Consider the following 11,383-nt stretch of genomic DNA (forward strand, 5'->3'; position numbering starts at 1 on the left):
GTCAGTCTGCCCTCATGCTGCCATCACACAGCAACAACATGTAACGGGATACTGATGGGAAGGTTCAACCTCTACTGCCATAACATCATCTGCCTCTGATGCTGTGGGCCAACAATATAAGACAGGAGGCATTACATTCAGAGCAGTCCTCATTTTTTATATGCAGCCCAAGACAACTCCTCTTCACTCCATGAGGCCCAGGCAAGCTAGCTCGTTGGACACCCATGGCCTAAGAGCTCTCTTTCAGAGTCTCAGAACAGCCATACCCGGGTGAGGCAGAAGATGGCACTCAAACAACACCAGGTAAACAACCATTGCTCCACCGGTCCCACAGAGGTGAGAGTTGTAAGCAGACTAAACTGAAAAAAAGAAAAAAGGGAAATCTAAATAGCCAATCAACCAGAGTTTTCGCTATCAAAGCTTTAAGTTTGCCATTAACGTCTTAAACTTTGGACTGCAAAGGCTAGGCACGTTAAACAGTACCCGCGAGCTGTACTTTCTCTCCATTCACACTACAGCCTGACACTGCAGTTAATGCTTCTGGAAACATTAAACATTTACATTTCATACCACATTGTAAAGGGGACAGCTTTGCCAGGTAGAAAAGAAAACTGAAGGAAGTCAGGAAGGAAAAAAAGATTGAATTTATTAATGTTACTTTTTAATATTTATTCCCTTTTTGAAGGCGATAGGCCACAGAGGTTCATGAAGATCCAGAATGACAGAAAGATCATCCCTCTCAATTAAATAGATCATACAAACTCCTATTTTACAAATAGCAAAGAGAAATTGCTTTACTTTCCCCAATAGGTACTTTTTTTTTTTTTTTTCTAAATTTGAGATGTCTTTTTACAGCTGCAACACTATGAAATAGCTTTGTGGACCACAAAGGTAAGGCCATCTAAACCAGATAAATCCAGTACAAATGAAGCAGGATTGAGAGGGCTTAATAGACCAGCTCTCCACTCCTCACAGCCATTTTCTGAGAACAGGCTTTTTCTCCTTTTTCTCACTGCCAGTAAATATGGCCATACTGCATGAAATGACATACTTGCATGATGTATCATTTCTATGAAAGCTGTCTTCTAGCTGAAGCAGAGCTCAATTAATTTGCATTATCTCTGATGCAGCAGGACGCAGACTCTGTTGTGTTAGATTTCCTTCCTAAGAGGCATTCCCAGCCTCACACCTCAGTGAAATTATCTTTGGCCACATAACAGATGGCTGAAGCTGAGGTAAATATCAGTGAAGGGAGCAGCGGTTTTCTCAAAGCTTCAGTGTGCTACATGGATAAAGGCAGCAGAGAAAGAACAAACATCTCATAATTTCACCCCCCACTTTGTGACAACATTTCTTCCTCTGTAGAAAGAGAGATGTATCCCTGTCACCTCAAGAGATAATGCTGCCAAGAAAGAGCCAGCTGTGAGTGCACACATTAGCTAACACCATCGAACTTGTTCCCATTCCATTCTAGTAGCCTGTCCTCCAGAATTCTGTCTATATTAGCCAACTGCTTACTACTTGGAGTCAGAATTCCTTGCTTGCTGAAAATTCAGTTGCAGAAGCGCTTGGCCATCACTCTCCCAAAAAATGCCCTGGAGGGCTTATTTTCCGACAGAGTTCTGAAAACAGACAGACGCAACAGGTCCACTATTGTGATCAACCCCACTGATGGTTTCCCAGTGCTGGGAGGATATCACAAAGATAAAGTGGTTGTGCAGACATCCTACAAAGCTAAGCCAGAGGCAGCAAGTTGTACTGAGACCTGGCTCTCTTCACAGAGTTCATGTATTTATCTACACTGCTCTGCCCACTAGTACTTCAGCTCAGCCCTCTGTTATTGTGGATGGTAGAGAGGACCATACCGTATATGCACAGTATTCTCACTTATGAAAATGAGCTGACTTTTCAAGATGTTACAGGACAAGGGAGAGGTGACGTAATTAATTTCCATAACTGTTGGTACAAAAGCCTGTTTACTTCCAAAGCAGGATTTGAACACACATTTCCAAAGACAGTATCACACATCTAATGCTGCCAGATAACAGTCAGAAAGCTGTATCTAGTTGCCTCAAAGAACAGGTCCATGTTCCAACATGTCTTTGGCCATCATGAAAGGGCAATAGGCTTATGAAAACACAGTTAATACATTATTGCCAATTCATGAGTCTAGAGATGCACAGAGAAGGAGCATGAGAGGCTATGCTCAAAAGAAGCACAAATTTGCCTGCATTAGAAATAGTGTGACCAGCAGGAACAGAGTGCTAATCACCCCCTGTACTCAGTACTGCTGAGGCTGCACCTTGAGTGCTGTATTCAGTTTTGGCCCCATCACTGCAAGAAAGACATTGAAGCACTGGAACGTGTCCAGAGAAGGGCAACGAAACTGGTGAGGGGTCTGGAGCACAAGTCTTATGAGGAGTGGCTGAGGGAGCTGAGATTGTTTAGTCTGAAGAAGAGGTGGCTCAGGGGAGACCTCATTGCACTCTACAACTTCCTGAAGGAAGGTTGTGGTGAGGAGGGGTTTGGCCTCTTCTCCCAGGCAACGAACAGGACCCGAGAAAATGGCTGCAAGTTGTGCCAGAGGAGGTTTAGGTTAGACATAAGGAAAAAATTTCTCTCTCAGAGAGTGGTCAGGCACTGGAATGGCCTTACAAGGCAGGTGGTGGAGTCACCATCCCTGGCAGTGTTCAAGAGGCATCTGGATGAGGAGCTATGAGATATGGTTTAGTAGCAATGGTAATGGGATGACGGTTGGACTAGATGATCTTGTAAGTCCTTTCCAATCTTGTGATTCTATGATTCTATGAAATTGGCTCTACATCACAGGAAGATAAAACCATTCTTTTTGATGGTATGCCAGTATAATGCCTTCTTCAGATCACAAACCATATTTATGTACAAACAGCTGTCACTGGTACTTTTTGTAATCCTCAGGGCATAAAGACAGCCTATAAAATTTTTCATTGTACCTGTATTACCAGGACAGAAGAGCTGTTTCTCATCTGGAAAACACATCTTCACAGAATACTTACATTCAGAATTTCAGCTGACATTTATGTGCACGATGCAGCTGCCAGAACACAGAAGCACAGATTAGATAATCCTGTAGTTGCCACACAATAAATGCAACAAAAATATCACCAGACCCTGACAGCAGAGAAAATGAAGCACAAAAATAGATAAGAAAAAAAAATCAAATACGGTTTTAATCATAAATTATAGCAGGTAGGAATGGTGGTAAAGAATCACTGATTTCTATTTTACACAGTGAAAAAAAGTGTCAGCTTTAGGACTTAAGCTTGCACCAGGACTGCAAGTCTGAAAGCAAAGTTTAGGATTTAATTCTTGGCAATGCTCATTAGCAAGTTTTTCTGATCAGCTGATGACTTATTTTCTTTCAAAGTAAGTGCCTGTTGAGTACTCAACACAATCCTCGAGTGTGATGCATCACCACACAGCTGTTCTGTGGCACTTCTCAAGTCACGCACCCGCATTTTGTACAAGATGGGATCTGTGTTTTCACTTCAGCCTTGATCTTCAGTGCTGGTTTGATTTTCAGTCCACTTACAGGACTGCTCACAAAACTGATGTTGCAGCTTTAGGTTTACTTAAAAAAAGGCAAAGGAACTTCACATCTTGAAGTTGCTCACAGATTTAGAAGCTGCTTTGTCATCTTAGCTGTGAAGAATCGATCGAGTATACAAACGTCTTTCACCTTAAAACTCCAGCCATTCTGTCATATAAATACAGTTAGATGGAGAAATCTCACCACCTTCATGGCAGTCATCAAAAACCTAGGAAAGAAAGACCTGTGTCAGTAGAGTAACTGTACACAGCAAGCATGAGTTCACTAGAAGTAGCACACCTCGTGATTCCTTCTCCATTCTAACTAGAAAAGCAGTAGTCTAGCAAAGAACAAAGTCTAGGAAGTTCAGTGCCAGTTCTGAGGAAGAGCAACGTGAGCACAACAAAGCAAAACAGATCTCACTGTAATAAATGATGCAACAGACACATCTGGCAAATTTTACCTATGAATCAACTCATGATCCTTGCAAAAGAGGCCAAATGCTAGACAGATGTGTGTTAGCTTTTTAAAAAAGATATAAATAGGCAAAGAACACAAGGTCAGATAATAAAAAGTTATATTTTAGAAGAGGCTGAACTTGAAAGCACTCTGTAACACACAGTAAAGGAAAGAGTCAGCATATAAGTGGGAAATCATAGAAATGGCCTGGGCTAAAGGCTCTGCCCCGTACACCACAGTTAAAACATCACTAATGATGTTCATGAGCATCATGAGCATACTTGGCTTAGAAACCCACAAGAATCACTCACAGGCATAACCTTCATTCACACCAGCTGCACATTTTTGATACAGTCCTTCAAATGGTCATGCACCACCTATTCATGTACAGAATTTGTTACTTACTGGACAGAGTCCACAGGGTGTCCTGACTAATCCAGTGGGTTGTATGAGAGGACTAACAGCTCTGTACAACTTCATCTGTCCATCCACACTGCCTACTGTCCCTTCCTTTGCAGCAATAATAGTCATCTCCACTTTTCCATCGTATATTAGTGTATTTAAAATGGTTTCAATGTCTTCCATAGACAATTCCACCTAAGAAACAATTTGTAAAATAAATATAGGAAAGACGTATACCACTAAGTTCTGCAATGGGGAAACAAGAGGATACCCCTGTCATGGTTTTATGTTTTTTTGACTTTCAGTATTCCACATCAAAACATCATGTACTGGAATTAAAGTGTTAATGCTCCAATTCTACGTACCTATCCCTATACATTACGGAAGTCACGGGATCTGACCCTTCTGGGTGGGGCGGTCTCTTACTGCCTGGCAGTGGGTGCTGGAGGGTGCTTTCCTAGCTGTTCCAAGCTTTTCAGGTTTGACTCAGTCTCAGGAACTCTCTCTCCTATCTTATTTGATTTATTAGTCTCAATTTCAATTAGATTGTATTATATTGTGTTATCTTGCATTCCAATATCTTAGTTAGTAAAATAAGTTTTCCTCCATAGATTGTTGCCACTGTTTTTTTTTTCCTCCCTTCCTTCCTTTCCATTTTGTGGGGCCAGGCGGGGGGTGGGGGGACATGGGCCTACTGCCCCCTGTCACAGGCATAAATTGATCTAGTTAACTCCGTGACAACCCCCATGAGTAATAAATGCTTAGAGGAGCCCTTCTAATTTGTCCCAGATACAGGTACAGCTCTTACTGGGCACTTGATAAGGTTTTGTAAATACAAAAAAAAAAAAAAAAGCAAATAAATGCCTTTTCTCCCAAGACTTTTTGGGTTACATTAGCCTTGACTGGCCCAAAAGAATTTTCCTATGCACCTCAGGCATCTACATTATCTTAGCATGATATATTTCTCGTCCTACAACAAAAAAGTTGTGGAAGAAAAGGACAAGAATACTGAAGCCTGTTGGTGATGACCAACAACGGCCTCAGGCTGTGAACACTTTGACAAGTCTTTGAAAACCCACATGTACAAAGTCCTGAAATCCCATGCAGCACCACTGGCAATCCTCAAGAAGCAACAAAGCAGCAAAGTCCACCTCCACTGCAGTAACTGCAGGGAACTAGAGCACTCACCAAACTTGCAGGACTTAACTCCTGTAGCTAGTCATGTACTGACAATTCTGGGCAGAAAGATTAATTTATGCTGACCTTACTGATACCCAGCTCACAGATGTATTTCCACACCTCATGGGAGGAGGCGAATGAGCTGTTCCTCTGTATCATAGGGTTCTGTTTGCTCTCTCGAGCTGCTTCTGCCTGAGGAAAAAAAAGCACAAAGACAAGTTGTAGTCAGCACTCACTGCCAGAGCTTTCTTCATAGCTCAGTTTTGGGCAGAGTGCAAAGTGTTGTTTTACAAACCATTTCTCAGACATGTTTTTTTTTTTTTTTTTTGCTAAATCATTTAAAATTATGTCCTCAGGACTGATGTATGTGAGATAATGAAGTGCACATCCAAACATAATTTTACACTGAATATGACACAAAATTTACATAGTAATTTATATTGATATGAAGGAATATCTACATTTCTGTTCTGTTGGCAAAAAAAAAAGTATTTCTGCTGTAGCTGGTGTTGCTTAATCTGCAATCTGTTTAGTGTAGAACAGGCTTTTTCCTCAGCCAGACTAGAGGAAATTGTCTTCCAGGCAGAGCTGACTGCCTGGTGCCTTTTACCCTCTCAGAAATAAGAGCTTTGAGAAAAAATAAAAAATTTAAAAAAATAACAGTGACTTTTACTGCTGTTTTTTTTTTTTTTTTTTGGTCCTGTGCCTTTGCTGCTTAGCTTGTCATTGCAGTTTGGAGAAGGAAGATTTCACTCACTGTGAAGGGTACAAAAAAGTGTAACACTTACAGAAAGCACTATGGAAAACTTAAGCCTCGTCTGTCACTGGCTTTAGAAATAAAAGAATTACTTGCAAATACAAATGGAGGATAGATTTAACAGTGGTGCTTACCTTACTCTGTAGAAATTTAAAACACTGTTGATTTAACACCTCCACAAATTCAGACTCAAAGTCCTGGTCACTGTACCAGGCCCCACCGGTCACTGATCGGTCAGGCTGCAGGTTATACAGCATATACACCTTCTTCTTGGATGCCTGGTAGAGAAAGCACACAGCTCTGAATAGATGAAAGTAAAATCCAAGGCACAGTAATGATAGCTCAAGTCAGCTGAATTGATGTGTACAACTCCTAGATAAGACGGACATACAAAGAAGATTTATACATTGTTAGTATGCAACAGGCCCTGCAACAAGACAGGATCTGAGCTGGAAACTAGGAGAGTGCCCAAATAACATGCACATGCCAATGATTTGCAATTAAGCAGGTAAGGCAGAGCAGGATGCTGCATAGACATTACAACAGAATGACAAAAGTACTGAAAAGAATAGCCCTATTCTGGTACGTGGACTATTTGCATGTAAGATATGAAAGTGCTTGAGCAACTGGAACAAAATAGAATAACCAAGACTAAGAATCAAATGTTTTAACACATTTAAGACAATAGATATCCAGTATGAATCAGATAACTGAAGGCTATTCCGGGATCTTCAGAGAAGAACAATCTTACAAAGGCACCTGCAGGTATGTAACTGTATCACTGCTACCACACACAGTTACAAATGTTTAAGTATTGGTTTAAGAGATACCACCTTGTGGTACAAACTTAGCAAAACTGGGACTGAGGGAGACAAAGTACTCATAACCCGGTTGTTGATCTAGATGGCAACAGTGGATGAAGATGGCACATGGATGGTGGAAAATTGAATCAAGAAACAAAAAAGAACTTAGTATAAAGACAAGTCAGCAATCAACAGAGGGGAGGATGTGCAGATGGCAGGAATGTGGGTGCCTACAGACAGCAGAGACACTGACCTATAAACCTAAAAGCCCACTGGCACACTGGAAGCAAAAGTTTTAAACAACTCAGTTGTTTAAACAATTCAGTCTGAGTAGGTTTTATGTCCTCAAGAACGCATATGGAACAGCAGAGAAAAGGAAACAGAAACATGACAACAGTTTTGTGTAATTAAGAATTAAGAGCACTAAAACTGTGATTTGAGAATAATGGTATGTCATCAACAGTAGTGTGAACAGTAATGGAACAGTATATTAATAGTGATGTATTTATTACTTATATTATTAATTCATTTGCTAGTAGTATGTTAATTATTTATTAAACATTAAAGCCTCTTGGATCTGGCACACCTCAAACATACATTATAAATGTTAAGAGGGAGGTGTTGGTACCCATGCAGTGACAAAGCTGGAAGCAGAGCAAGGTTTCTCCGCTCCCTGTTCCATGTTCAAACAAATACAGCATGTTGCAAACATTTGAAAATGTTAAAAAAATACAAGTCACAAACTACTCACTGCCACAGATTTAACTGCTTTAATTAGTTTCTTGCTTTCCAAGTTTTTCAATATCTTGTTGATCTCCGTTAAAGGCAAATTACTTTTGTATCTAATGTCCCTGCTCCAAATACCTGTTTAAAAAGCACAGAAATGAACAGAAATGAATTACGAGAAGCAGGTATTTTTTTCTGTAATGACTCACAAATCAAAAGTCACAATGTTGCTTGCCAGCCAAAGGATGCATCTCCAATCCTACCACCCTCAGCAAAAGGGAGGGAAGGGGAAAAAGAGGATGAAATAAAAATCACATGATAAAACAGAAGAAAAAACTCACACCACAGTCACCATCTCCCTCTCTAGGAGCTTTTATACATACATGTCATTTGGCCTCACAGAATTGTTCTTGCATGTTTAAGTAACCAGTGTTTGCTTTAAACATTACAGCCAGTTCTACCAGCTCTCTCTCAACTGGTGTGCAAAGATTCCTAAGAAAGCCTTGTTACCAGCAGTGGTTTCTGCTGTTAGTGCAGTTACTAAATCCAGTAGAGATATAATGTTGTCTTTTAAGTAGTGAGTGTTTTGTATAGACTCCTCAGTTTCACAGTCCCACAAAGAAGCCATAATTCATACTCTGAAACTTCATATTTTGAAAGAGGTCGCAAAAGGTCAGACCAGAGAATTTGTTATTTTAATAGAAAAATATGTCTTCCTTTGTTTTTAATAAGCGGACACGTGGAACATTAGCTACAGAGTTGTTAAGTGTACTCTTTATTTTATATCTGTACTGCCTGGACAAGAATTTAAAAGTTTGGATGGAAGAAGTTCCATAAACAAAGTTATTATAATTTATTTAAATTACCTTTGTTGCCTGCATCTTCTATAATTTGGTAAACCAGCTTCTCTTGATTGTCGGAGCCTTTCATTTTACTGTGGAGTACAACAGACAACATTTTTTTTTAAGTTTGAAGTTTGAAAGAGGGTGGATTTATTTTAAACCGAAAACAAATAGTATGAAAAAAAAACACAACACAGAAAGGAAGAAAGAAGCCCTACACAATAAGCCAGCCACTGGCAAATAAAATACATGACACCAAATCTCTCTGGATCATTCTGAGCTTGCCAGTGAGAAGCCACAATAAAGAGAAAACAGCACAGTTGAAAAAAATAATAATATTAGTAATTAAAAATGAGGGTAAGCAGGAATCACTCAACTTCTCTTAACAATGAGAAGTTTGGAGTCATATATTAACACAACTGCATAAGATCAAACACTCAGCACATAATTCAGGATCAACTGTCCCAACAAGGGGACAGCAGAGTGCTCCAAGCTCTACAACGTGCCTTTTCACTGCTCTGAGAAAGCCTGAACTTAGGAATCTTTTTTCTAATGCATTGGAAAGAGAAGTTGAGATGTGTGCATGGAAGATAATTTTGAAGGATGTTTCTTTCTAGAAGTAAATCCTGGCATCTCCTACTCAGGTTCACATAGGCATCACAAAACATGACTTTTTTGAAGGTACATTTTAAAAAATCAAATGAAGAGCATCAACAGCAGATCAAGTGGTCTTCTGGAACTGCTGTAAGTGCTGAGGAGGACCACAGAACTACAGTTGTGTATGCTCAGATGAAAACCAGCTGAAGCTTGGCCACAGCATCTACATCTGCTCACACAGATCACTTTGCCAGATGAAGAATTCTTCTAGTAAGTTACAGCTGGAGCCCTATGGCAGACTCTGTGCAGCAGAAATCATAGAACAGTTTTCAGGATTGGCTCTGGGAGGTTAGGCATATCAAGCAATTAAATTCTGTAACATCCTTCTCATAGAACCCATATTAAATTCCTTACTGCATTCTTAACAATGTTGCATGTCAGTTGCAGAACTGTGTTCAAATATTTATTCCATAAGCAGAAGGCTTACCTTGCATTTTGAGACTCTTTGATTCTATATAGGAGACCTGAATTGCTCCTGAGAAGGTCCAGTTGCCCCTGTGGGAAATAGGCACAGCACATTAACTTTCCTTCTAACAGCTTGTTTTCAGAACATGGCAGAAAATCTCAACTTGTAAAGAAAATAAATTTACTTTCTATCAGCTGAATAAAGAAAAGAGAAAAACAATACTTCTAACTGTTAGACACAACAATATCCTTGAGGATATTGTTTTTCCCCTATGACCATCCATTTATCATTAGCTATCAGAAATAACAAATACAGTTCCAGCCTCTTCTCACAACATTGGTGCACTTCCCATTGTTTCTCCTAACTTTCACCTTGTACAAGAGACATTGAGCTCTTGTATACTTCCCACCAAAGTGCTCATTCACATCCAGATATCAAGTGAGAGCTCTACTGGACAAGAATATTAAACAATTCTGATTTCCAGTGGAAGAGATGGGGGTTCTTATTTTGTTGGTTATGTTCTCAGTTTTGTAGAGATCGCCGGAAAACTGCCAGCCAGGTTTGAGAATGCCTCGCAGAGGTCAATTATTCACACAGCAGATGTTAACTCTGTATTACAGAATGGAATCAGTACATTTTGAGATATGTTCTAATAGGTTATGGTGACCGCTATAAGTGGTCGTGGTGGTCACAAGTGGTTATGAGAACCAAAATTAAGCAATGAAGACTGCCAATTTTGGCAGATGACACTAAATCCAAGGCAAACTTCCTAGCCCTGCCCAGCTGAGTGCTACCATGCAGCCCATTCACATCGAGAGAGCCTCAGGCTGAAGCAACGAGAGGGAGTGGGGAGCACCCTACCATGGAGAGCAGCCTGTTGATGGCCATGGCTCGCTGCTGGGCCTCCATGTGGGGCATGTCATTTTGGATCACCTGGTCTGTGATGCCGTGAGGGAACTGGTGACACAGCTCGATGATCCTGGGGGAGGAGAGAAGCAGTGTGGGAACAAAAGGCTGTGGCGCCTCAAACCAATCCCTTGAAAGATTATCAGAGCCGGGACAGAAGGGAAGGAAAAGAACGGCGCAGGAAGAAGTAAGGACAAACCGCTTCTCGGCCACCGCTGCTGAGGAGACACAGCGCCCGGCCCCGCTTCCTACAAAGACGCCTCTCCACCGCATGGAGAAAGGGCCTCAGCTCTTCCTGACAGCGCTGCTGCTCCACTTAATTTTTAGGCTGTTCTCAACAGCAACGCACCGAGCCCCGCCGCTCCCCGCTTCCCCAGCACCACGAAGCCTCTCCCGAGGACAGAGGACCGGGGCCCGGCCCGACCTAGCGCACCTGCTCTCTATGTCCACGGGGTCGGGAACCTCCGGCTTCACCTTCACCTCCGCCATGACGGCGGGCTCGGCTGCGCGGGGAGATGACGTCATCGGGGCGCGTCGAGGAGCGGTTGCCGAGCAGCGGATCGCTGCGGCGCATTGAGATGACGTCATTTTCGCGCGACGGTGCCGGTTGCTGAGCAGCGGGACGCGTACGCTCAGACCGTACTTTTGTCAAGAAAATCATCGTCTGCTTTTCTGTTG

General features: G+C 41.4%; 1 protein-coding gene across 2 annotated transcripts; it reads right to left on the reverse strand.

The window, feature by feature from the left end:
• Positions 1-644: 644 nt before the first annotated feature.
• On the reverse strand, positions 645-11,366 carry POLR3F (RNA polymerase III subunit F). 2 transcript variants are annotated; one of them, XM_031597677.2, is made up of 9 exons: positions 11,139-11,275; positions 10,661-10,778; positions 9,821-9,888; positions 8,761-8,828; positions 7,920-8,032; positions 6,500-6,643; positions 5,693-5,800; positions 4,433-4,624; positions 645-3,797 (listed from the first exon to the last, which is right to left on the reverse strand). In XM_031597677.2, exons 1-9 carry the CDS (start codon positions 11,228-11,230, stop codon positions 3,720-3,722), a joined length of 981 nt encoding a protein of 326 aa, XP_031453537.2. In that variant the 5' UTR covers positions 11,231-11,275; the 3' UTR covers positions 645-3,719. The 2 variants fall into 2 exon arrangements, with proteins under 2 accessions (XP_031453537.2, XP_089991007.1); XM_090134881.1 differs by lacking the exon at positions 10,661-10,778 and having other exon boundaries at positions 11,139-11,366.
• Between the last annotated feature and the right edge of the window lie 17 nt (positions 11,367-11,383).

The sequence above is a fragment of the Phasianus colchicus genome, chromosome 2 (genome assembly GCF_987193195.1).
Source record: "Phasianus colchicus chromosome 2, bPhaCol1.hap1.1, whole genome shotgun sequence".
Taxonomy (NCBI): Eukaryota; Metazoa; Chordata; class Aves; order Galliformes; family Phasianidae; genus Phasianus; species Phasianus colchicus.